General features: G+C 56.1%; 1 protein-coding gene and 3 long non-coding RNA genes across 4 annotated transcripts; all 4 read right to left on the bottom strand.

Moving 5' to 3' along the window:
- Positions 1-2,070: 2,070 nt before the first annotated feature.
- Positions 2,071-3,096, bottom strand: LOC134522217 (uncharacterized). Its single transcript, XR_010072971.1, has 3 exons — positions 2,805-3,096; positions 2,551-2,639; positions 2,071-2,132 (listed from the first exon to the last, which is right to left on the bottom strand). It is a non-coding gene; the product is annotated as an uncharacterized LOC134522217 (long non-coding RNA).
- Positions 3,097-6,352: 3,256 nt separating this feature from the next.
- Positions 6,353-11,033, bottom strand: LOC134522583 (centrosome-associated protein CEP250-like). Its single transcript, XM_063350354.1, has 4 exons — positions 10,542-11,033; positions 9,188-9,343; positions 8,713-8,769; positions 6,353-6,394 (listed from the first exon to the last, which is right to left on the bottom strand). The coding sequence occupies exons 1-4, from the start codon at positions 10,641-10,643 to the stop codon at positions 6,353-6,355; spliced, it is 357 nt and encodes a 118-aa protein (XP_063206424.1). The 5' UTR covers positions 10,644-11,033.
- A 7,423-nt stretch (positions 11,034-18,456) lies between these two features.
- LOC134522630 (uncharacterized) lies at positions 18,457-20,394 on the bottom strand. The gene is made up of 3 exons (XR_010073084.1): positions 20,327-20,394; positions 18,973-19,128; positions 18,457-18,554 (listed from the first exon to the last, which is right to left on the bottom strand). It is a non-coding gene; the product is annotated as an uncharacterized LOC134522630 (long non-coding RNA).
- Positions 20,395-24,636: 4,242 nt separating this feature from the next.
- On the bottom strand, positions 24,637-25,795 carry LOC134522659 (uncharacterized). Its single transcript, XR_010073090.1, has 3 exons — positions 25,633-25,795; positions 25,184-25,290; positions 24,637-24,685 (listed from the first exon to the last, which is right to left on the bottom strand). It is a non-coding gene; the product is annotated as an uncharacterized LOC134522659 (long non-coding RNA).
- Positions 25,796-26,796: the final 1,001 nt, after the last annotated feature.

Here is a 26,796-nt window from a genome sequence, read left to right on the forward strand (position 1 = left end):
CTGCTTTGATGGCATCATGGCAGGGGTCGGTCATGGCAGAGTCCGTGCTTGGCTGGGGACCCCTTTGCTGTTGGGGACCCCACTCCCCAGCAGCCCATGAACCCCGCTGGTGCCCAGGGACGTCCCTTTCATCAGCCGCATCCCATCTGTGCACAGGGACCCCCTGCCCCCGGCGTGGCCGTGCCACCACCCCCAGCCGCCTCCAGCGCCGCCATCCCCGAGACACTGGAACCACAACTCTGCAAAGGCCGCGGCTCCCAAGAAATGCACACAGAGCTTGGGTGTGAAAAACAGGAACACAACTCTTTATTAACAACAACACAACTACCTACAACTCTTAACAACCAGTAACAACTCTTACAACTCTTAACAACTCTGAACAACTAACAAAAATATTAACAAACAACAAAACTATTAAAAAACACCAAAACTATTAACAAACTGTAGACAAGTATTTACAACACAAATCCACACACGAAAACTAACCTTATCTCTACCAAAAGGGCGCTGCAGTCCAGATCTTAAACGCTGCGCAGCACCAGCAGGGAAACACGTTGTTAAATAGGGTGACCCTTTTGGGGCCATTTCCCCCATTCCCTCTCTTTTTAGAGCGGGGGCGACCGCGTCTTCTTGAATCCTCAAAGCCCAGCCGCTGCCCGGATGCGGAGAAAAAGCTGGGGGGTTTTAAGAAAAATGGTAAAAACTGGCCTCGGGGTTGGTTTGGTGTCAGTTCCCAGGTGTTATGGGAGGAGGTCAGCGGAATGCGGGGGCTTTTGTGGCTTCGCCACCCTTTCGAAGAGCCCCCGGGGCCCTTTTAAACATCAGCTTTGGGGCGATGGAATCTCATGTGGGCGTTTCTCCCCTGGATCTTCTCAAACACCCTGAAAGTTAGAAAAGAAAGGCATTTTTAAGTCTTTTGCCGTTTTTGTAAATTTGTGAGACCAAGCTCCGTTATTCCTCCTTTTGGGAACTCTTACGCTTTGCTGCGTGGTACGACAGAGTTTCCGACGTCGGTGGTTCAACAGGACAGATCGTGGGCGATTAAAATATTAGAATTAATTGGGCCATCGCTTAAAATGAGGCTGAATTGAAACGCGAGGCATTTTGCTCGGCGCGAGCGAGTGAAGCGGGGAAGCCTCAGGCCCCAATCCTCACGGAACATGAGGGTTTTTTGGTCAAAAGGAGAAGCGCCGGGATTCTTGCGCAAGGGAGGGCCACCGCTCTGAACCTCAGGGCTCGGTGGAGGGTCTCCCCGACTCCGAAAACACACATTTTTGGGGGTTGAAAGTCAATGAAAACCGCCAAGCGGCCCCGGGGCAAGGGGAATCCTCCAGCTGCCCTCCCCCGCTGCCCCCACGGCTGCTTTTTGAGCCCCAAAACAGCCGCTTTTGAGAAGGAAAAGGAAGAGCTGACCTTCCACACTCGCCGCAGCGGAAAAATCCTGGATCTCCGGCACCGCCGTCCCAGCACCAGGAAGCACCGGCATTGATGGAGGAGCTGCCGCCGTTGCAGGGGTTCTCTTCCTGACTCCCCAACTTTGGATTTTTCTTTGGGGTGACGCGCCGCCTCTTCTTTGCACTGCAAAGGGCCTGTAAATCAGGTAAAAAATAGCTTGAAACAGCTGCGGGCGGCAAAGGAATTGGATTTTTTGTGCCGGAGGTACCGCGTTTTATCAGCCCAACCCCGCCCGGGTGGACTCCGAACACGAAACAGTCGAAAAAAACACTTTAATTCCTCTGGGAGGACCAGACCTTGAAAGAAAAACCCTATCAGTTCTCTATTTGAAGCAGAACAGCGCTTTCTGACGCAAAAATCTATCCCAACAGGTTGAAAACGTGGAATTCTGAAGCACCGAAGCAACACCGTCACCCCGTTTCTACCACCACAAAGTTACAAATATTTCTGTGAACCAAATCTGCTGGTTTTTAAGGAATGTTTTCGCAGATGGCTTCATGGAGGAGCGGAAGCTGGCACAAAAATCCCTCCCCCAGCAGCTTTTCTACCTCTTCCTCCTCCTCCGGGCGTCTCGGGCGCTTCTTCTGCGTCAGGCGAGGCCGAGTGCAGCCAAAACGGGTTTTTTTCTTCCAGGTGTAATAATATTCAACACACTGAGACACGCTTTTAGTCTGGATCTGCCGGGAGGAAAACCAGGAGCCATTTCATAAGGGAAACGCGGCAGTAAAATACCCAAGGGGCAAGATCGACCAGGAGTCTCTCCTGCGTTTCTCGCAACGCAACGTCCGGGGGAGCTCGGACAGAAAAGAAACCTTCACCTGCTGAAAAACGCCATCAAGAAGCGTTTTCAGGGCAGAATTCTCCGTTTCACCACACAAACTGTCGTTATTCTTTTAATATCTCTGCTATTTTCTCCCAGAGTGATTAAATAGTCCCTTGCCATCACACATGAGGGCAAAAACTTGCCTCGTGCCGGTGGTTTTTTAGCATGAAGAAGCGTCCTAAGAACAGCATTCCAACACGCAACTCAAAATACGACTTTCTGGGTTGAAATTGCCCACGCTAACGAGCTGCGCCTCCCTCTAACGGCTTTACCTGCTTCTGTATGAGGCGAAAATTCTTCTTATGGAGGTAAAAAGCCTCTTTAAACAATTGCTCCTCCACCGGTGTCCAAGTATCCGAGCCTAGGAATTAACCAGCGACACCCAAACTATTACAATAGGCATCCCCCGCCTCCAAAAGCCCCGGAAAGGGATTAGAACTACTCTTTTCCCCACCCCAAAAGAACATTTGGAAGCCTCAATTCAATCAGAGCAAAGGGAACGGCGGGAGCTGTTCTCCTCCTTTACCTGTGTAATGATAATCAGCCAGGGGATGGGACTCGGGTCTCCGAGGCGGCCCAGCACGCAGCATCTCCGCCGCCTCCTGCCAGATTTCATAGGGAAAAAAAGAGTTAAATTCCTCCGGAGGAGGAGCCAAAAGGGAAATTCTCCCTCCTCCTGGCCACGCCCCAGCAGACGCCCAGCCCAGGGGTGTTAAATCCCTTCTTCCAAGAAGAGGGAGCAAAGCAGACCCGCTCGGGGCTCATCGAGGACACACCTCGGGTTTTAGCCAATATCCCTTCATTCGGGAGTAATTCTATTCTCCAAATCCTCCCAGAATCAAACCCAACTCTTAGCGATGCACCAGGAGAGGGCTCGGGAAGCCCACGAGACGTTAATGCCGCGACAGGCAACATCCAAAAACCTCCTGCGCCTTCGGCAAAGAGACTCCCGCCCGTGCAATAGAAAACTCGGAGCGACTCCCAGCTCAAAGCAGGAACAAAGTCCGTTCTTCATTAGAAATTGCCGCTTCTTACCAGCACGTCGCCTTGAGCCTCGTGCAGGCAATGCAGAGCCAGCTCCGCGTTGACCCGGCCCCCCGGCTCGCCGTTGGCAGACGCCAAATGGAGCAGGTTTCTAACTACAAATGCAACAAAAACCCACAAAAAGTCAGGTTTTCCTCCAGAAAAGCGGCCAGAGGAGAGGGAGGGAAAACAGGACGAGCGCAGCAGAGACCGCAGACGAGGAAAAGGCAGAGAAAGAAGTCCGGTACCCCAAAGAGCTCTATTTAAAAGCTCGGAGAGAAACCTCCCCTCTCCCGAGGGCGCCGCACATGAGCTGGGAGGGCTCCAAACGCCCCTTTTTCATGCAAGACGCTGCCGAGAGCGTCGCCCGTTAGTCTTTAGTCCCTCTCCCACCAAAACCCAGCCATCTCCTTCCCTCCAACGGGAACGCGGGCAAGAAAAGGAGGGAGAGAAGCCCAAAAAGGTGGCATTTTCAACCCCTCCTATCCCTGGCTGGGGTCAAAGTGGAAGAAAAGAGGTAGGAAAAAAAAAAGGCAAACACCTTTCTCCTGCGTCTCCGGGTTGGTTTCCACGTCACCCCAGGGCTTCCACACCAGCGACGCTCCCTCTTCCTCCTCTTCCAAACGGGCTGGGTCCTGGAGGTCTGGAAGCTCCGCTTGGAATTGGCTTCCAATGTTGATGCGCCTGAAAGCGTGAGGAAGAGGAGGTGAGGAAGGCGAGCGGGGAACAGCTCCGGCAGGAGAAACGCGCGCATACGGGAGAAGCTGTTAAGACGGCCCCTATTTCCCAGGAAAGCGCTAATCGCTCTCCTCTAACAACTTCTCCAGCACCACCACGGTACCGTTCTGCCTCCTGAGTCCTCTTGGGCCCCATCGGGCAAGAAAACTGGGGGTTTCTTCCTCCTCAAAACCTCTCCCAAGTGCTCAGGTTCCCTCTGAGAAGAGCAGCGAGCTGCAAGAGCCACCACCGCCGAGCACCAAGTGCTTCGGAATGTTGTGTAGAACGCGGGAGGCCGGCAACGCTCCGTGACAGCGCTTGGCCGGGCATTTCCGCACATTTCTTGCCAAATTTGCCCCAAAAAACCCACCCTTGATGACTGGCCGAGCCACCGGCAGAAGCCCAATGGCAACTGCCAGGGCCTGCGCACAACGGGCCTTGCACCAACCACACGCCCACTCCTCAACGGCACTTCCCTCATCCCCCCTTTTCCCACACTCTGCTCTTCTTCCCACGGCTGGGCGCCCATTTTACTCTTTCATCAGCCAAAACACCCAAACCCCCTTGCAATTCTGCCCGGAAGGTAGCAAAAAAAAAACCGCTCGAGAGAAAAATCGTTCCAACAAGACCAGCCTTTAGCCTTCCTCGCCATCCTCAAGTCTTTTGAATTGCGCGTTTTTAATGCTTACCTTCAGCTTTTACCCCAAACTCGCACAATCAAATCAGGTCGTGGCTTTAGGAGGAACCTAAATCGCAACTCCAAAGGGATTAACAGGTTACCCGTTTCCCACAAATTCCACCAACAGGCCCCTGGAACCTTTACCAACTCCGTTACCATTAGCGTTCATTACCACCAAGCCCATTCCTGCCGTCTTAGTCGAATAGAATTGGGGGGATTAGCTGAGCTGCTGAACTGCTGACCAGTGGCTCACAGAAGCCATTCCAGCAAGGGAGTTTTCTCTAAATACACTCAAAAAAATCACTAAAATCGCCACCCACCTCCTTCCCTGCTGGAAAATTCCTTCTCGTGGACAGTACCGAGAAGGCAATCAGCCGGCAGAGCCACCGCGACGTCCCCCTGAAGGCATCTCGGCTTTGGAGGGACACTTTCCATCTCCTGCAGCCTCCGGCGATGGTTTCTGGGCACCAGCGAGGGACTGGGGTGCATTTTCTGGCCTCCAAGTCCTTCGCATCCCAACTCCAATCCAAATGGTTTCTCTCTGAAAGAAAATAACGAGAACTGCTGTTAACTAACAAGCACTCAAGGATTCCCTTTTCCTTGACCTGCTGCTCCTTCCTTGCTGTGTGCCATCGCTCCCCACAAAAACACCCGATGGCGACCTTTTTCGGTATAAAACCACCCGACCGCGGTTATTGGAGGGGGGCCGTGGGAAAGCCGAAAAGTGGAAAAAAAAAATATGGAGATAAAGGGGTGGAAAATTAATGGGAGGAAGTTGAACTGTTTTTTAAAGAATAGAATTTCATCACCCTCAGTGTTCGATCTGCCGTTTCGGTCCAGGCGGTGTGGCGGGGAAAGGACTACGGGGCTCGGAGCTGAGCCTGCGCAGGGTGCTGGGGTGGGCACGGGCAGGAAGGCGACGTGCAGCCACGCAGAGTGCCGAGGGAAGCCCTTCTCTTCTGCCCTCGTCGCACGGCTGAAGCGGAGCCCTGGCCTGTGCCTGCGGGAAGGCTCAGCACGCAGGGCTGCGAGCGCTTGTCCAGGCAACAGCGAGCCACAACCTGGTGTCTCCTTCTCAGGAAAGGCTTCGGCAACACCCGACCAAGTCGAAGGATGCCCCCAAACCGCTGGGAGCCATCAACACTTCTTGCCTGGGCGAGCAGCTGCTGCAGCCTCGAAGACCAGCTTGCCCACCCCCACCCAAGAGCTCCAAGATCTCCCTGAAATCAGGGCGACGCAGAAGAGCGAAAGCAGATCTGGAGGAAGGCCACACCTTCTCCCAATACGAGTGGGGACGGGAAGGTGCCAAGCTGGCCGGGAGGGTCAGTAGCGATGCTGACTCTGAGACACCTTTAGGCAGCACTTTGAGTGTGAGGACCAGGTCACGTTGCACGGTCGACTCTGCGTCGGAGCGGTTCTGTCAATGTGGGCCTGCCCTGTCCCCCGAACTGAGTTTTGGAAAGCGTGTCACAAAACCACGCGCACCACGAGAGGGAAAGCCGTGCTGTCCCGCTAAGGACGCCCTCCCCTCCATGGGCGCGCAGTGGTCCCGACAGCCCGTCCCTCCAGCAGGTCCCAAGCCCCCTGCCCAGACAGGAGCCCGGCGCAGATCACTGCGTGTAAAGCCTGTCGGAGGCGAGCCCCAGCCGCCCGCGTCAGAAAGGAGGGGGTTCGCGGGAAGGCTTGTGGCCCATGACCTGAGGAGGTGTGCGGCAAGCGAGGTGTAGAGCCCCTGGGCAGCAGACACAGACCTCACCCGCTTGCGTTGCAATAAAGAGTTTACTCCCACGTCTTTGCTTGTGCCTTCCTTCCTTCCAGCCAGGCCATACTGTGTCTGAGCATCTTCCCTGCAATGTTCTCCCTCTTCTTCCTCCCTCCCACAGCCTGGGTCAGGCGAAGACCCAGCTTTTGTCTCCTTCGGGAAGCTTTGTGGCCGGGCTATCGGAGGGGCTGCTCCAGCTCTGCTGAGCCGGGGTTCTGGCGGTCCTTGTGTCGAGATCCTTTCTCCAGGGCTCTTTCTCCTCAGAGCAAGCAGCCCTGCACAAAACCCTTGTTCCCGCCGCTCTGGGGACGGACGCTGGCGTCTCCCCCTGGGGACCGCTCTGCCACCTGGCCTTTGGGTCTCCTCGCTGCGCAGCGGGGAGGCAGGTCTATTGTGGAGGCCCAGAACGGTGCAGCGGAGCAGGTTCGAGCAGCCGGTGCCAGGGCTCACCCAAAGGGAGCTGCAAGCAGGGAATGGGAAAAACCAGGGCCGGAGGAGATGGCCCTAAATCAGGGTTCTTCACCCGCTGGGCAAAAACCAATCAACACACTGAGTCGAGATATTTGGCTTTATTTCAGTTCTGCAGAATCAGGTGCCGGGCGTTTAACAACAGCCAGCACACCACGCGTTTCCGACAGTCCCAGGTTCACAGTGATGAGATACAGCCCATGAGTGAGCTACAGTTCCCTTACCAGCCCTCATCAGACACATGCATTCAAGTCCAAGTTTGGAACGGTTTGGGAGATGCCCCTAATTAGGCCAATTAAGGATTAATTTCAGGAGTTCAGCTCAAGCTCCATCAAAGTTCTACTACAATTCTATACAAAGCGCTCCTGGAACTTTTTAACCATATTCTTTTGACGTCCCTACTCTAACATTTTTCTAACCCATGAATGTACCAAGCACTCTCCTTTAACTTCAAGAAACAGTACAAAATGGCTTTTATTACAAAAAGGTAAAAACCCCACTCCCCCTTTCCTTCAGAAACAGTACAAAATGGCTTTTATTAAAAAAACATAAAAACCCCTCTCCCTTTTCCCTTCAGAAATAGTACAAAACGGCTTTTAGTACAAAACCATAAACCCCCACTATCACTAGCACATGCTGCAAAATCTAAACAGAACAAATGCACCCCCCCTGCCCGCAGGAAAACAAACACAGTCCAGGGAAGGGCCCAAGACGGGAACCCCGCGATGCTGCAGCTGCTCCGTGGCAGGACAAGGTTCAGCGCAGCTCCCGAGTCTCTGCCACCGGAGCAGCAGCTTTGGCCTTCAAGGTCTTCAAGTTCCTGGCCGGTCTTTGCACAGCACTCAATCCAGTCCCGCTTCTATTTTCCGTCTTGCGCCAGCTGCGTCTGCGGAAGGGACACCTGAAAGAGGCCAAAGGCCGAGCTCAGACAAGCCCACGCTGGTAGGACCAGCCCTAGCTCCATGGTACCGGCTCTCGGGGAAGACGCACCCTCTAACGCCAGCCCCGACAAACACTTGCTCTTCGGGGAATGGAAGTCACAGGCTCCCAGAGTCACCCTGGCCTCACCTCACACTATCAACACGTTGACTTTCTCTCTGGCTCACCATTCACACGTACAGCCCCGAGACATCCCATGGATATGAGAGAGAGAGGTTCCTACAGGATTAAGTCACCCAACTCCCCTTTCCGAGGGAGAGACTGGGGCTGCTGCCACCTTACTGCCACAGGCTTTTTCCTCAGCAGGAGAGTTACTGGTGACACAAGGCACTGAGGAACTCTTCTGCTCTCATCTGCCTTGAAAACGTGACAGCTAGCGCGTGAAAAGGGAAAATGGGAAAGCTCAACAAGACGAGCAAGACTCAAGGGGAACGTCCTTAGACTATTCTCTATTTCCCATCCATTCCGTTTTCTGAGTTTCCTCCAATCCCTCTCCCACCCTGCCTGACCCACAGGCACCACAGAGACCAGACCTCGGGGAACGATACTGTCTGGCCATGGCCAAGGGACGCGTCTGACTGGGTATTCCCACCGCCTGCCGGCCTCCCTTCCTGATGGCCAAACAAAACTCGGGCCACAGCATCGTGCAGAGCTGTGGCCACCAGCACAGCCACAGCAGCTCTGGATGAGAGCTTTCCTGCTCCTCACCCGGTCTATACTGGGGGGCTGCTGCCATCGTTCCTCCATCTGGCCAGAGCCTCCTCCCACCAAGTAAGATCCTGGTCTCACCTGCTGAGACGCCGGCATCTTGTGCTGGTGAGACTCGGAGAGAGAAGATCCGCCTGCATCTGGCAGCGCCCGACCTCTGCAATATCTCCTCAGCCTCCTCCGTTCACGTTCCACCTTCACGTTGGATAGGAGAAAGGGTCACAGAAACCTGCCACCACACAAGGAGCAAAAGGACCTCTGGACATCCTGGCAAGGAGATGGCTGCTCAGAGACTGTGAACTGCACCAAAGAACGCTGGGGCCAAAAAGCACTCCAAGCAGCCCACGGAAGAGAGCGAGCAGGAGGAAAGAGTTCCTGACACAAGAGTGTCCAGTGGGTGTGGATGGGGACACTGGGGCAAGAAGGCTGGTACCGCAGTGAACGTGCATTTGCGAAGGCAACGGGGTGCCAGAAGAGAGAGAAAAGACAAAAGCGTGTGGCCACAGGCCACAGGGAAGGAAACAAGCCGAGGACTCCACAGTGCTGCCTCTGGAAATGCGGTGCCTTCCAGAGGACCGTGATGCTGCGCAGAGGCAGCGAAAGCCTGGTCTACCTCCTCCAGAGTCCTCCTGAGCTCAGCACTGTATTGCTTCAGCTCCGTCTTCTCCTGGTCCAGCCTTGCAACTGCTCGCTGCAGACGTTCCAGCCGCTGCGACAGGAGTCTCTTCTCCGAGAGCCAGGACAGCCGCTGCCCTTCTGCAATCGCCTGCTGGGCATTCAGAGAGCAGATGATGGGAGTGGTGCCACAGAAAGGAGAGAAGGGCCAGAGTCAACACATCGCAGAGAGTGACCATGGAGGAGAGGACAGTGCTACGTCCCTTCTCCTCCTCCTCCCGGCCCACAGCCCAAAACAACACTCTCCCTTCCCAGGGGCCCTCCTCCACATCACCTCGGAGAAATCCCTGCGCCAAAAGAACACCCTGAAAGCGCAATGAAGCCTTCAACCTCACCAGCCAACGGTACCATTTCCGTTCTCTCTAATACCCTGGGAAAGCTGGACCTCAGGAGGCTCCATCTCTGAAAGCCTCCTCTAAGCACCATCAGTGTCGCTGCTGTTCAGCCATCCTTACAACATTCTACTACGTTTAGTACATTCGCTTGGTCAACTGTGCCCTTTCCAGGCCAAATCCCAACCGCCACACATTGCTTCATCTTGCCTAGATAGGAGAGAACCAACCACCCACGCACAGCTCTTGGACTCGCATTCATTTTAACGGCAAGCTGCGTAGTTCTTTCATTAGTTCTGGGCCTGACGGAAAGCGTTTGAGCAGCTGAATGGTGAATTACTAGCAAACATTTTCTTCTCGGCCCAAGCACAAACACAAACAAGAAGTCTCAGCCAAGCTCCTCAGAACAGCGTAGGCTCACAGCCTCCATTGTCACAGCTCGGCTCCCTTTTCATCAAGGAAAAGGTGCAGACGGACTGCAGGGTCAGAAAGGGACCAGACCCTCGTGCCCTCCTCACAAGACAGGCCGCGAACGCCAGTCCCAGGAACAAGGGGCCTGTTCCGTCTGCTCCAACACCTCTGTCAGCCGCCAAAGGACAGAAAGGAAGGAACAAAGTTCCCCCGCCTGCAGCTGGCAGCAGCGTTAGGAGTCTACTCCATGGCGGGCGGGAGGCTGGGAAGATCCCAGCCCTTTGCTGCCGTGCTTTGGCTGGGGACCACCCAACCTTCTGTTGAACTCCTCTTACGCCCACACGCAACCCGTGCCTGCATTTACTGTCCCACCAGAGTCCTGGGGGTCTCCACGCTCCTTCCAGGACGAGCCACTGGCTCTGCTGCCTGGCCCGGCACCGTGTCGCCCGGGACAGACCATTGCTGCCATTTCCCACGCTCAGGCTGTTCTTCTCCTCAAGCCAGCCCACAAAGCTGGCTTGAAGCATTCAGAAGCATAGTGTTTCCTACCACGTCTTGCAGCAGCTTGTTTATCTCCCCTTGGTGGTCGGCCTCCCGAACTTTGAGGGTGTCGGTATGCTGCTGTTCTTTCTGCAGGAGCTCTTGCGCCATGTTTTGCCGTTCCCGCTTCAGGAGAGACCTCTCCGCTTCCAGCTCCCACTGAAGGCACTTCACTTCCCCTGCAAACACGACAAATGGCAAGAGTCAGAGTCTGCACAAACAGCGGCTCTGACTTTACTGACCTTACGCCCTTTGAGTTTCCGTGGAGGAGGGGTCTGTCTCCAGCTCCTTCACTCCTCAGAAGCACTGCGGACAGAGAGCTGCTTTCATACCACCTTCCCCAGGCACGGGATCACCAGAAACGGGAGGCTCTCACCTTGGATCACCTCCTTGGCCTGCGCCACCGCGTGGAGCTGGGTTTCGAGATGACTCCTGCTGATCTCCAGCTCAGACAAGTGCTGCTGAGCCTCCAACAGGCTGCATTCCAGGGTCTCCTTCCCTGACCTGCAAATCGTGAATACAGAGAGAAAGGAGCTGCTTGCTCCTGACACCCACGGGGAGTTGTTCCAGGAAGAAGCGGTGCAAGATCCCTACCCCTGCCTACGGAAAAAGGCTCGCGTGGAAACTCCTACACAGAGAGCCTATTGCTGCCCTTCCAAATAGCAATGCGGGCCCCTGCCAGGGGATGGCCAGGCTTCCCTTGTCACCTGGCAGCACACAGAAAGCCCAGCCGAATTGGACTGCAATAGCCAAATCTTCACTTGCTGGGGTCTGATCCACGACACACGGGTAGCTGCGCCCACCAAGCCTGTGCCAGCAAGCAAAACTTGGATGGACAACGGAGGACGTATCTTCAAGAAGGAGAACAAGCACACAGTTCCGATTACACCGGCCTCTGGCAGGCCAAAGTAACTATGTCCATTTTAACAGACATCAGTGATGGGCAGGAACCCCTGAAGGCTGGCGAGAATTCAAGAGAGGGTTCCCTGCTGCTGGTGTCACCAGCTCTAGCTCCTGCTCCACACTAACACCAGTTAGCTTAGAAACAGAAGGCCCTCCACATTTTCTGCAGGAGCCTCTGGCTTCTCCCGAAGGGCAGCGTCCTGCTCACAACCTCCATAAGCAATAGCCGTCAATTCTGAAGATCCCACCTCAAACTACGTGACAAGGAAAGATCGATGTTCAAATGCACAGAACAAGAATCCAAGACCCGAGAGAAACTTCACGTTCTGGGAAACGTCTGCGTGGTTTAATTCTGGCTCCGTTCAGAGCCCACTCGGCTTGCTGTGGACGTCACAGAGGAACACGTAAGGGGGCAGAAACATGAGCCCAACGCTCAGGAGAGCTTTGCCAGCTTTAGCTGTCAGAAAAATAACCTTCAAATCAAAGTAGACTTTTTTTTTTGCTTGAAATTCTGTCCATGGAAGCGAAAACATGTGAAAAGCACACAGGATGCAATCAATCCCCGTGGAACCACTGTCACCTTTACCATTACAGACATTAAAGAACGTCCTGCCCAGGGTCTCCTCCCTGCCCTTACCTGGCCTCTGCCAGCTGCTCCGAAAGGCCTTGTCTCTCCCGCTCCAGGGCTGCCAGTCGCACCTCCAGGGCAGCCTTCTCCCGCACCAGCAACTCCTTCTCTGCGCACACCTCGGCCAGCGCGTGCCCTTGGCGAGAGGACTCCTGGCGCAACTGCTCCAGGCCACTGCGAGACGACTCTTGCTGGCGGGAAACCTGCCGGGCACAAAAAGATGCCCCCAGTCATCCCCGCAAACATTTCATTGCTGACTTCCCACTTGCCCCCCACCTTGCCCCTTCTGCTCCATTGCTCTTTAAGCAGACCTTTCCCCAAACCCGCCCAACACCACCCTCCTTACCCAGCTCATCTGGGATTGTTACTGCTCTGCTGAAGGTAATGCCCTCCCAACACCATCATCTTGGGGCACTCGCTACAAACTCACCAACACCAGGGGGGAGCTCAACTCAAGCCACAAGGAGGAAAGCTCTCGCAGGAAGGGTCTCAGCATGCGGGGGGGAAGGGAGAAGGACGGCTTTGGGCAGCAGGATCCGAGTGGAGACCGGGTGCAGGCTGCTCCCTGCAGCGCCTGACCCTGGGACAGCCCGGACACCTGCGAGTCCCTGGCTGAAGCCCCTGTGTCCAGGGGAGCCTTGACAGCCGGGGGGGCACGGACAGCTCGGCTCCGCCAGCCGACACCCCCCGGACACACACACACAGCCCCGACCCAGCCACACGGAGAGAGGGGACCCCGCATCGCCCCCCGACTCCGCACCCCAGGCAGCGGCCCCTCCGCAGCCCGGCCCCCGCAGCCCGACCCCCGCCCGGGCAGCCTCCCCCAGGGACAGGAGCAGCACGGCGGGGCGCCGCCGCCCGCAACCCCCATGGCCGGCAGCGCTCCCCGACCGCCTCCGCGGGGAGGGCACCACGCCCCGGCCGCCGCTAATGAGGCGCTAATGAGGCGCGGGTAATGAGGGGGCGGGCGGGGCCGCGGCTCCCGAGCGGCCGGGGGCAGCCCCGTGCCCGCAGCCCCGGCCCCCCGCGGCTCCCCGCATCCCGCACCCCCGGCCCGCACGGCATCGCCCCCCCTCGCCACTCTGCCGGCACCCACGGCTCCCCGCACCCCGACACCCTGCGCCCACCGCACCCCTGCACCAGCTCCCTCTCCCCAAAGCCCCCCGCAGCCTGCGCTGCCCCCTCCACGGCTCGCCCCGAGTGGGGACCAGGGCCCGGGGCCGCTGCCGGCAGCAGGAATGCCGGAGGGCAAGGAGGGCTTTGCTCCGGGCTTCGGCTCTGGGCACGGCCCCGGGTAAAGCACGGCAGGACCAGAAGCAAAGACCCGAGCGTGGGGAGGTTCACACCATTAAACATCAGCCCCTGCAGCTCCAAAACCTTCTCCCCTCATCCTTGTACCAGCCATTCCCAAGGATGTCATGGCCCTCGGCTGATCAGTTTGCATTTTGCAGCTCTGCAGCCCCATCCTGGCTTGTGCCCCGTCCCTCCCTTTCCTTTCCCTCCAGCAGCAAGGGCAGCAGCAGGTTTCCTGCCTGCTTTGATGGCATCATGGCAGGGGTCGGTCATGGCAGAGTCCGTGCTTGGCTGGGGACCGCTTTGCTCTTGGGGACCCCACTCCCCAGCAACCCATGAACCCCGCTGGTGCCCAGGGACGTCCCTTTCATCAGCCGCATCCCATCTGTGCACAGGGACCCCCGGCGTGGCCGTGCCACCACCCCCAGCCGCTTCCAGCGCCGCCATCCACGAGACACTGGAACCACAACTCTGCAAAGGCCGCGGCTGCCAAGAAATGCACACAGAGCTTGGGTGTGAAAAACAGGAACACAACTCTTTATTAACAACAACACAACTACCTACAACTACTGACAACCAGTAACAACTCTTACAACTCTTAACAACTCTGAACAACTAACAAAAATATTAACAACTAACAAAACTATTAACAAACACCAAAACTATTAACAAACTGTAGACAGCTATTTACAACACTTCCTCTTCCTTGATCTGCTCTTGGTCTGGCCTCCGCACGCCTGCTGCCCCTGGAAGAAAAGCCAGCGGCACGGCCGTTTGGCTAACGAGCAGCGCCTCACCCAGCAGAGCTGGGGCTTCCCGAGCCGGCTCAGCGGCAGCAGCTGCTTCGGGTCGGGCTTCGCCCCGACGGGCGTTCCATGGCCACAGCCCTGGGACACGCTGGGGACAGCGGGACTCTGCCACCAGCACTGAGCCCTGCCTGGGCTTGGGCTTACACTTGCCTGTCCCGGCCCTAAGGAATCGCTCCCGGCCCAAAGCGGAGGGGGGCTCAGGGCAGCGCGGTGGGGGCCGTTGTGCCGCCAGCACAAGGGCAGCGGGTGCTGTGTCCCTGTAGCGGGGACCACCCAGCCCAGCCCCAGCCCCAGCCCCATCCCGGTGGCAGGAGACCCTCCCTCCCTGCGGGCAGTGCATGGCGAGCACGTGCCTGTCCTCCTGATGGCGGGTCCACATCCATCGCCTCCTCCTCCTCCACATCCACCTCCATCTCCTCCTCCTCAGCCACATCCACCTCCATCGCCATCTCTTCCTCTGTCCCCACACTCCTGGCAGCCGCCTCTGCAGCCTCCAGCGCAGTCTGGCACATCCTAAGCCGAAAGGCAAGCAGAAAAGGGCTTTGGTCCTGCCCTGGCCAGCCCAGTGGACCTGTGGGACGGGGGTCTCCGCACCCCTGCCCCTCTTGCTGCCCGGGGAGAGCCGTGGGGCCATGGGGCTCCAGCAGGAACTGGCTGGACCTGAGTGGCTCCTTGGCCACCAGCACCCACCAACACTGACGCCCCAGTGCCTGCAGCTGGAGGCTCCTCTTCTTCCTCTCCTTCAGCAGCTTGGAGTGCGGCACGGTCCTGTGGATCTGGCGGAGCAGAGAGGGCAGGGGTGAGCAGCCCTGCTCCCTGCCCCACGGGGCTCTGGGCACAGTCCCCGGCGCCCCCCGCGTAGACCCCGGCCCCGCGCCTGCCCTGGCGCCCAGAAGCTGCTTACTTGGTGCAGGCAACCTTTGGGCTCGGCGCTGCTCCGCTGGCAGGGCTCAGCTCCCACGGCTCCAGCCTGGAAAGGGGCAGCGCAGGCACCGGCTCAGGCTCCGGCCAGCACCCGCCTGCTCCCGCCGAGCATCCCTGCGGCACCAGCCCGGGGCAGCCTGGGCTGTGTGTGGGGACGTGTCCCCCCGCGCAGGGATGCTGCACCCCAGCAGGGCATGAGCAGCCCAGAAGGGCTTCTGCCAGCCCCTGGCCTTGCAGGGGTGGGGGGAGAGGGCGAGACAAGGTCTCAGCCCCCCAGCCACTGCGGGCTGCCCACCTCCAGGGAACAGGGATGTACCTCTGCCAGCACACATGGATTCTTCTTCATCGCCTTCATTATCACAACGCTAGGGGAAAGAAATTGGGATCAGGCGGGATGGGAAGGGAAGGGCTGGGTGGAGGGTAGGAGCTGTGAGGAGCAGGAGAGCAGGGCTGTGTGGGGAGCAGGAGAGAAGGGCTGTCGGGCACAGGGCAGAGGGGATGCGTTGTGCCCGTCGCCAGGGACTGGCAGTTACAGATGGAACACGGGCCATGGCAACGGGAGCGCAGTGGGGACGGGGACGAGCCCCCTTAAAGAGGGGGGCAGCTGAATACATACACTACCCCCCAAAGTTAAGAATCCCAACACATTACACTTCAGTCCTGTCTTCAGCGGCTCTTCCTGACCATCCCCTCATGCCTGACCATCCCCTCATGCCAAGCTGCTCCTCAGTTTAGTCTCAGAAGCGTGCCGGAGAAGACGTGCCCAACAGCATCCAGCCTACGCTGCTGCGGGCTACGCTGGCCGAAGAGCAGGAGCTTAAAGAGGAGGCTGAGACCGTGGTCGGGGAAGTGCTGGATGGGGGAAGGCGCTGGATCAGCCCCTCCATGTCTTCAGGAGGGCTCCCCATGGGGTCGGCGGGAGGTTGTTTGCCAGTGCCAGATAGGCAGAGCCTTTGGACACTTCTCCTGCGGAGCGATGGCAGGAATTTGGACTGGTGGCTCGAGAGATTGTGGCGAGCGTGTTGGGGAGCTTTGGGCAGCGTTTGGTCCTGAGGAGGTGTGCGGCTCCTGGGGCACAGAGCCCCCGCGCAGCTCCACCAGGCGGACAATAAAACCTTTGCTCCCAGGGGGTGCCTTGTGCCTTCCTTCCTTCAGGCCAGGCCATACTGTGTCTGTCTGGGCATCTTCCCTGCAATGATTTCCCTCTTCTTCCTCCCTCCCACAGGCTGGGTCAGGCGAAGACCCAGCTTTTGTCTCCTTCGGGAAGCTTTGTGGCCGGGCTATCGGAGGGGCTGCTCCAGCTCTGCTGAGCCGGGGTTCTGGCGGTCCTTGTGTCGAGATCCTTTCTCCAGGGCTCTTTCTCCTCAGAGCAAGCAGCCCTGCACAAAACCCTTGTTCCCGCCGCTCTGGGGACGGACGCTGGCGTCTCCCCCTGGGGACCGCTCTGCCACCTGTCCTTTGGGTCTCCTCGCTGCGCAGCGGGGAGGCAGGTCTATTGTGGAGGCCCAGAACGGTGCAGCGGAGCAGGTTCGAGCAGCCGGTGCCAGGGCTCACCCAAAGAGAGCTGCAAGCAGGGAATGGGAAAAACCAGGGCCGGAGGAGATGGCCCTAAATCAGGGTTCTTCACCCGCTGGGCAAAAACCAATCAACACACTGAGTCGAGATATTTGGCTTTATTTCAGTTCTGCAGAATCGGGTGCCGGGCGTTTCACAACAGCCAGCACACCACGCGTTTCCGACAGTCCCAGGTTCACAGTGATGAGATACAGCCCATGAGTGAGCTACAGTTCCCTTACCAGCCCTCATCAGACACATGCATTCAAGTCCAAGTTTGGAAGATCCCCCTAATTAGGCCAATTAAGGATTAATTTCAGGAGTTCAGCATAAGTTCCATGAAAATTCTACTACAATTCTATACACAGCGCTCCTGGAACTTTTTAACCATATTCTTTTGACATCCCTACTCTAACATTTTCCTGACCCATGAATGTACCAAGCACTCTCTTTTTCCTTCAGAAACAGTACAAAATGGCTTTTATTACAAAAAGGTAAAAACCCCACTCCCCCTTTCCTTCAGAAACAGTACAAAATGGCTTTTATTACAAAAAAGGTAAAAACCCCCTTCCCCCGTTCCTTCAGAAACAGTACAAAACGGCTTTTACTACAAAAACAGAAAAACCCCTCTCCCTTTTCCCTTCAGAAATAGTACAAAACGGCTTTTAGTACAAAAACATAAACCCCCACTATCACTAGCACATGCTGCAAAGTCTAAACAGAACAAATGCACCCCCCCTGCCCGCAGGAAAACAAACACAGTCCAGGGAAGGGCCCAAGACGGGAACCCCGCGATGCTGCAGCTGCTCCGCGGCAGGACAAGGTTCAGCGCAGCTCCCGAGTCTCTGCCACCGGAGCAGCAGCTTTGGCCTTCAAGGTCTTCAAGTTCCTGGCCGGTCTTTGCACAGCACTCAATCCAGTCCCGCTTCTATTTTCCGTCTTGCGCCAGCTGCGTCTGCGGAAGGGACACCTGAAAGAGGCCAAAGGCCGAGCTCAGACAAGCCCACGCTGGTAGGACCAGCCCTAGCTCCACGGTACCGGCTCTCGGGGAAGACGCACCCTCTAACGCCAGCCCCGACAAACACTTGCTCTTCGGGGAATGGAAGTCACAGGCTCCCAGAGTCACCCTGGCCTCACCTCACACTATCAACACGTTGACTTTCTCTCTGGCTCACCATTCACACGTACAACCCCGAGACATCCCATGGATATGAGAGAGAGAGGTTCCTACAGGATTAAGTCACCCAACTCCCCTTGCCAAGGGAGAGACTGGGGCTACTGCCACCTTACTGCCACAGGCTTTTTCCTCAGCAGGAGAGTTACTGGTGACACAAGGCACTGAGGAACTCTTCTGCTCTCATCTGCCTTGAAAACGTGACAGCTAGCGCGTGAAAAGGGAAAATGGGAAAGCTCAACAAGACGAGCAAGACTCAAGGGGAACGTCCTTAGACTATTCTCTATTTCCCACCCATTCCGTTTTCTGAGTTTCCTCCAATCCCTCTCCCACCCTGCCTGACCCACAGGCACCACAGAGACCAGACCTCGGGGAACGATGCTGTCTGGCCATGGCCAAGGGACGCGTCTGACTGGGTATTCCCACCGCCTGCCGGCCTCCCTTCCTGATGGCCAAACAAAACTCGGGCCACAGCATCGTGCAGAGCTGTGCCCATCAGCACAGCCACAGCGGCTCTGGATGAGAGCTTTCCTGCTCCTCACCCGCTCTATACTGGGGGGCTGCTGCCATCGTTCCTCCATCTGGCCAGAGCCTCCTCCCACCAAGGAAGATCCTGGTCTCACCTGCTGAGACGCCGGCATCTTGTGCTGGTCAGACTCGGAGAGAGAAGATCCGCCTGCATCTGGCAGCGCCCGACCTCTGCAACATCTCCTCAGCCTCCTCCGTTCACGTTCCACCTGCACGTTGGATAGGAGAAAGGGTCACAGAAACCTGCCACCACACAAGGAGCAAAAGGACCTCTGGACATCCTGGCAAGGAGATGGCTGCTCAGAGACTGTGAACTGCACCACAGAACGCTGGGGCCAAAAAGCACTCCAAGCAGCCCACGGAAGAGAGCGAGCAGGAGGAAAGAGTTCCTGACACAAGAGTGTCCAGTGGGTGTGGATGGGGACACTGGGGCAAGAAGGCTGGTACCGCAGTGAACGTGCATTTGCGAAGGCAACGGGGTGCCAGAAGAGAGAGAAAAGACAAAAGCGTGTGGCCACAGGCCACAGGGAAGGAAACAAGCCGAGGACTCCACAGTGCTGCCTCTGGAAATGCGGTGCCTTCCAGAGGACCGTGATGCTGCGCAGAGGCAGCGAAAGCCTGGTCTACCTCCTCCAGAGTCCTCCTGAGCTCAGCACTGTATTGCTTCAGCTCCGTCTTCTCCCGGTCCAGCCTTGCAACTGCTCGCTGCAGACGTTCCAGCCGCTGCGACAGGAGTCTCTTCTCCGAGAGCCAGGACAGCCGCTGCCCTTCTGCAATCGCCTGCTGGGCATTCAGAGAGCAGATGATGGGAGTGGTGCCACAGAAAGGAGAGAAGGGCCAGAGTCAACACATCGCGGAGAGTGACCATGGAGGAGAGGACAGTGCTACGTCCCTTCTCCTCCTCCTCCCGGCCCACAGCCCAAAACAACACTCTCCCTTCCCAGGGGCCCTCCTCCACATCACCTCGGAGAAATCCCTGCGCCAAAAGAACACCCTGAAAGCGCAACGAAGCCTTCAACCTCACCAGCCAACGGTACCATTTCCATTCTCTCTAATACCCTGGGAAAGCTGGACCTCAGGAGTCTCCATCTCTGAAAGCCTCCTCTAAGCACCATCAGTGTCGCTGCTGTTCAGCCATCCTTACAACATTCTACTACGTTTAGTACATTCGCTTGGTCAACTGTGCCCTTTCCAGGCCAAATCCCAACCGCCACACATTGCTTCATCTTGCCTAGATAGGAGAGAACCAACCACCCACGCACAGCTCTTGGACTCGCATTCATTTTAACGGCAAGCTGCGTAGTTCTTTCATTAGTTCTGGGCTTGACGGAAAGCGTTTGAGCAGCTGAATGGTGAATTACTAGCAAACATTTTCTTCTCGGCCCAAGCACAAACACAAACAAGAAGTCTCAGCCAAGCTCCTCAGAACAGCGTAGGCTCACAGCCTCCATTGTCACAGCTCGGCTCCCTTTTCATCAAGGAAAAGGTGCAGACGGACTGCAGGGTCAGAAAGGGACCAGACCCTCGTGCCCTCCTCACAAGACAGGCCGCGAACGCCAGTCCCAGGAACAAGGGGCCTGTTCCGTCTGCTCCAACACCTCTGTCAGCCGCCAAAGGACAGAAAGGAAGGAACAAAGTTCCCCCGCCTGCAGCTGGCAGCAGCGTTAGGAGTCTACTCCATGGCGGGCGGGAGGCTGGGAAGATCCCAGCCCTTTGCTGCCGTGCTTTGGCTGGGGACCACCCAACCTTCTGTTGAACTCCTCTTACGCCCACACGCAACCCGTGCCTGCATTTACTGTCCCACCAGAGTCCTGGGGGTCTCCACGCTCCTTCCAGGACGAGCCACTGGCTCTGCTGCCTGGCCCGGCACCGTGTCGCCCGGGACAGACCATTGCTGCCATTTCCCACGCTCAGGCTGTTCTTCTCCTCAAGCCAGCCCACAAAGCTGGCTTGAAGCATTCAGAAGCATAGTGTTTCCTACCACGTCTTGCAGCAGCTTGTTTATCTCCCCTTGGTGGTCGGCCTCCCGAACTTTGAGGGTGTCGGTATGGTGCTGTTCTTTCTGCAGGAGCTCTTGCGCCATGTTTTGCCGTTCCCGCTTCAGGAGAGACCTCTCTGCTTCCAGCTCCCACTGAAGGCACTTCACTTCCCCTGCAAACACGACAAATGGCAAGAGTCAGAGTCTGCACAAACAGCGGCTCTGACTTTACTGACCTTACGCCCTTTGAGTTTCCGTGGAGGAGGGGTCTGTCTCCAGCTCCTTCACTCCTCAGAAGCACTGCGGACAGAGAGCTGCTTTCATACCACCTTCCCCAGGCACGGGGTCACCAGAAACGGGAGGCTCTCACCTTGGATCACCTCCTTGGCCTGCGCCACCGCGTGGAGCTGGGTTTCGAGATGACTCCTGCTGATCTCCAGCTCAGACAAGTGCTGCTGAGCCTCCAACAGGCTGCATTCCAGGGTCTCCTTCCCTGACCTGCAAATCGTGAATACAGAGAGAAAGGAGCTGCTTGCTCCTGACACCCACAGGGAGTTGTTCCAGGAAGAAGCGGTGCAAGATCCCTACCCCTGCCTACGGAAAAAGGCTCGCGTGGAAACTCCTACACAGAGAGCCTATTGCTGCCCTTCCAAATAGCAATGCGGGCCCCTGCCAGGGGATGGCCAGGCTTCCCTTGTCACCTGGCAGCACACAGAAAGCCCAGCCGAATTGGACTGCAATAGCCAAATCTTCACTTGCTGGGGTCTGATCCACGACACACGGGTAGCTGCGCCCACCAAGCCTGTGCCAGCAAGCAAAACTTGGATGGACAACGGAGGACGTATCTTCAAGAAGGAGAACAAGCACACAGTTCCGATTACACCAGCCTCTGGCAGGCCAAAGTAACTATGTCCATTTTAACAGACATCAGTGATGGGCAGGAACCCCTGAAGGCTGGCGAGAATTCAAGAGAGGGTTCCCTGCTGCTGGTGTCACCAGCTCTAGCTCCTGCACCACACTAACACCAGTTAGCTTAGAAACAGAAGGCCCTCCACATTTTCTGCAGGAGCCTCTGGCTTCTCCCGAAGGGCAGCGTCCTGCTCACAACCTCCATAAGCAATAGCCGTCAATTCTGAAGATCCCACCTCAAACTACGTGACAAGGAAAGATCGATGTTCAAATGCACAGAACAAGAATCCAAGACCCGAGAGAAACTTCACGTTCTGGGAAACGTCTGCGTGGTTTAATTATGGCTCCGTTCAGAGCCCACTCGGCTTGCTGTGGACGTCACAGAGGAACACGTAAGGGGGCAGAAACATGAGCCCAACGCTCAGGAGAGCTTTGCCAGCTTTAGCTGTCAGAAAAATAACCTTCAAATCAAGGTAGACTTTTTTTTTTTGCTTGAAATTCTTCCATTTTCTGTCCATGGAAGCGAAAACACGTGAAAAGCACACAGGATGCAATCAATCCCCGTGGAACCACTGTCACCTTTACCATTACAGACATTAAAGAACGTCCTGCCCAGGGTCTCCTCCCTGCCCTTACCTGGCCTCTGCCAGCTGCTCCGAAAGGCCTTGTCTCTCCCGCTCCAGGGCTGCCAGTCGCACCTCCAGGGCAGCCTTCTCCCGCACCAGCAACTCCTTCTCTGCGCACACCTCGGCCAGCGCGTGCCCTTGGCGAGAGGACTCCTGGCGCAACTGCTCCAGGCCACTGCGAGACGACTCTTGCTGGCGGGAAACCTGGAAGCGGGACAAAATGCAGTGAGAGTCCTTGCGTGCAGCCCTGGCTTTTGCCCCAGACAAAGGCTCCAGAGCTACACAGTTTGCTGCTTTTGCCACACGGGAGAACAGTAGAGTCGTGGATGCAGTCCTCTCTCTGCAACTTACCAGAAGCCAAAAAGGAGGCCAACACGCACAGCTTCACCCAGCCAAGCAGCCACATGCCCACCCAGAAGCACCAGGTCTTTGGTCTCACCTCAAGGAGTTTCTCTTGGGCTTCTCTCTTCTCCTCTGCCAGGACCCCCAGCTCTACCCGCAGCTCCTCTTGTTGCTCCTCTGCTTTCTTCAGCAGCTGCTCCAGGTGGCCTTTCTCTGCACAGAGCTCGCTCTTTGTTCTTTCACACAAGCTCAGCTTCTCCTGGGCAGAGATCTTTGCTCTCTCCATCTCATCCACTTTACACAACAGAGCCTCATTCTCTTGCTCCAGCTGCAATCACAGAAGCACAGAGGAAATCAAATACAGCAAGACTTACTCTGAAGAAGAGGAGAGCAGCAACTCCACATCCCCTGCGTCTCGCTGACATACTCCCACGTCAGCGCTCCCAATAAGCACGTGCCCACAAACTACCCCAAGGAGCCTGCGTGGTCTCATCACCATTTCCCAAGAAGAAGAAGGACACTGCATTTAAACAACAGTAGGAGAATGGAAAGGGAGCAACACGGTGTTCAAAGACGGGCAGACGTGGTGCTCAGGGACATGGGTTAGTGGGGTTTTGGCAGTGTTAGGTTCGTGTTTGGACTCAATGATTTTAAAGGTCCCTTCCAACCTAGACAATTCTACGAGTCTACGATTGTCCCTGTCTTCCCCTGCCAGAAACAGCATCTGTGGCGCTCTTGCTAGACTTCCTATGAAGGTTGGGCTTGGACAGAAAAAGGAACAGTTCCATATTCAGTCAGTCACACTGTCAGAAGGCAAGAAGTCTGAGAAGAAGCAGCAGCTGGAGACAAACACCTGCCAAGACCTTTGGCAACTCTGCTCACCTGCAGCACAAGTTGGTTCAGTCGCACTTTGTCCAACGCAAGAGCTTCATTGATACAGCTCATGTTTGCTGTTGCAACACGTAGATCGGCAAGTTCAGCACTCAGCTCATGCTGAGCCCCCGTCAGCTCTGCCACCGACTGCTCGGCCTGAAGAGACAAAAGAACAACATGACAACAAGGGCAGGGAAATCCCTGCCTTCGAGCAGCAACTCCACATCCCCTGCGTCTCGCTGACATCCTCCCAGGTCAGCGCTCCCAATAAGCACGTGCCCACAAACTACCCCAAGGAGCCTGCGTGGTCTCATCACCATTTCCCAAGGAGGAGAACAGCACGTTCCCTGGCCTCTACTGACACCAAAAAAGCATCTGTGCTGGTCTTGCTATCACAAGGTGGCCATACCTTCTCCAGGGCCACTCTAAGCTCATGCTTCTCTTCCTTCAGCACATCCCTCTCAAGGTGCGATTCCTCCAGCGCCTCTCTCGCAACTACCAACTCATGCTGTAACACGCAGTGTTTGTCTTCGAGTGCCACTAAGTCCTTCAGTCTGTGAGAAGGGGAAAGACAAACAAGTTGTCAATGTAAAAACATTCTCGTTTCCAAAACCAGGAGCACATACTGTGTCCCAGATACGGCAGTTGGAATGATTTCCAACGGCTTTGGACCTACACCTAAACACCACCGGCATTTCCTGACTAGAGCTGCATCGCTCTTTGTCATGGATGAAACGTTCGTCATTGAGAAAGTAAATCAAGCTTCCAGACATCACAGAACGTTTCCAAAACGTTCAGGTACTGGCAACAGCTTCCTGCCTCTTAGTTCTCTCTCTCCTCTTTCATACGTTGGATACAAGCCTTGCACAAGTTCTTCTTGGGCTAAAACAGACTTTGAAAGTCCAGACTACGACTCCCACAATTACTTTTGCCTTCTGCAGTGAATGAATCCAAGGCCCTGCAAGCTGTCTGGGGAGACGGCTATGAATGTCCAATCCAATAACCATGGGATCACAGGAGGGGCCCGGTTAATACGCTGCATGTTGCAAAATGGCCCTTCTTGCCCCAAAGGCCTTCTGCACTCAGTCTCGCAAGGAACTGTCAGCACAGAGGTGCTACAGTGCTTAGGATGGTGCTGGGCAAATTCCTGCCAACTCCTCTAGCACCGCCCCGGGGAGCAAAAGGGCTGTACCAGAGACAGAGCTCTCTTTAGGCTGCTCTCGCTTGCTCACCAAGAACCAGTTCACAGCAAAAGCACTGGAATACGCCACCTCTTTGCCAGTCTGGTCTTACCCAGAGGAGCTTCTGGCAGTCAGACGATTTTTGCCGTCCTTTCTGTTGAAGGCAACCGTTTGACTCGGGACAGAAACAAGGCCGTGCAGAACGGGTGTGTTTGCAATGTGAACACAGCCCATCTATGAATGCAAGAGGCAGCCCCAGAAGAGAACGGTGCTAACAGCAAAGTTTAAAACACCTTTACCTCTCCTGAAGCTCCTTCTTCTCCAGCTCCCCCTTGCCTTGGAAGGACATCACGCTGCAGTTTAGACGGGAGCAGTTTGCCATTACAGACCCAGAAAGCCTCGTTTGCTCTGCCTTCAGCTCTGACAAATCTCTGCAGAAGAACAAAGGAAGAGCCAACGTTCACACCACCAGCTCTCTCAGCTGACTCGCTTCTCACGCACGTAATGGCGCAAAGAGGAAAAGCTGCCAGGAAAGATGACATCTCGGCTGGGGACAAATCATTCCCCTGACACTCTGGGGTCAGGACACACCTTGGCGAGCGACTGCTCAGAGGCTCACGACAACAGCCACATAATAAACTTTTCAGGAAGGTGGAGGAAGAATAAGCCTAAAACGGCGTAACGAAAAAGCACAAAGAACTCAAGAACCAAGGCACGCTCGACGCATTAAGGAAGGTGCATCATCCAGGAAGATAAATGGCTGACAGTAACCCAGAGTCTGAAGTCGCCTGCTGACACCAGCAGCAGACACTCTCACGGCTACGCTGCTCTTGTTTGTGTAGAAGGCAACTGTGAGAAAGGAACCTCAGAGAGGTGTGAAGGGAAGGTACATCTTTTCTGCCAGAGATCGGGCCTCAACTTCTACTCACCGGTTCGTGGCAGTCTTCATTTCCAGGAAATGACGGCGGAAGGTGACCATCTGATGCCACAGCCCGAGCAGACGGTCACGGTCACCCCTGAAGTAGTTCTCATAGAGCTACAGATGCAAAGACAAAAAGAAATGCCAGTTCAGCCTCCGCCATCACTGTACGAGCAGTAAAAAACCAAGTGGACCTTGCTATAGCACCCCCTTAAAACTGTCGCGTCTGCTACCGACTTGGTCAAATCATTGGTTTATATCAATAAATATATTGCTGCTTCTCTCTTAGGAGTGAAGTCTATCGCTCCATCCGCGACAACCCCTCTCTTCTGCTCGTCAACACCAACACGTCCTCAACCGAGCCACAACCTTCTCACAGCAAGTTCTCTGGGCCAGAAACAAAACGCGTTCTCATGCCACGCTGGCACCACCTCTGACATTCCCGCAGCTGAGCCTCACCTCACGTTCCTGGCGCCATTCGCGCTCCTTCGCTTCCAGCTCCTCCCGCGCCCTCATCCAATCCACCGTCAGCTTTCCAACATCTTCTTTGAGGGCTGAATTCACCTCTTTCGCTTTCTCCAGGTGCTCCCGCAGCAGACTGTTCGCTTCGGCCAGATCCTCGCACCTTGCAAAGGGAGGAACAGCCATGACGTCACTGAACAACCCCGATCCACAAGCAGCATCCCCGGGATTTCCCGGCTCCCCCAACACTGACTTTGTTCTCAAACTGAGAGGCAGGAAAAGCGCTTTCTAGGATGAACTAAGATCTCTCGCTGATGGCCAACTCATGTGCTTCTCCTTGCTTTAAGCCTTCAGTTTCCACCTACAGGTTGGCTTTCCCCTTCCTCTGCAACTCGGACGATGCCCACAGTTGACGGCTGCCTCCCCTTCGTGCTGCCTCATCACTGGACGCATCACCTTTCTCTAGCGTTGCCCCCAGCCCCTCACCTACTGCACCAGGGCAGCGTTTAGGCTGGAAAGGGACCCTTGGAGCTCACCCGCAGGAACGCCCCGCTCCAAACAGAAGCGGTCAGCACACACCACTATTACTGCCCCACAGAACAGGTTGTGCACCTCTCTCCTTTCCAAAGGGCTTGCCCCAACACTTCCCTTGCGGAGACTGCCTACCACGGACAGGTTTTCCCTCCCTGCCGTGAGCATCCAGGATACCGAGTAGGAGGGAACGCTTCTTCCTTGTACCTTTGCTGCTCCTCTTTCACCTCAAGCAGGGCTTTCTCCAGGGCCTCCGTGCCTTCCCACCTGCCTGGGAGGCATCCCTGAAGAAGAAAGCAAATGGTTGGTCCAATTCTTCCACCTGAAGCCCAGGAATGCTCTCCTACGCTCCCGCCCTTTCTTTCCTAGATCTGCTTTAGCCGGCAAGCAGAACGAAAAGGGCAGAGCCAGCTCTCTCTGCCCGACGCCAGCATTCTCGCCTTCCAAAACACTGTCTGTCCACCCATTCTATTTCAGAGACAGCCCCAGAACAGGCAGCAAAGCCCTCTCCCGAGACCCAGGACGAAACGCTCCCCGCCAATAAAGCACTCCCGCACACAACTCCAATCCTGCATTTCTGGGACCGCTGGCTGCTCTGAGAGCGGCAACTGGGCAGAACAGGGGCGGGCA

The sequence above is a fragment of the Chroicocephalus ridibundus genome, chromosome 12 (genome assembly GCF_963924245.1).
Source record: "Chroicocephalus ridibundus chromosome 12, bChrRid1.1, whole genome shotgun sequence".
NCBI classification, from domain to species: Eukaryota; Metazoa; Chordata; class Aves; order Charadriiformes; family Laridae; genus Chroicocephalus; species Chroicocephalus ridibundus.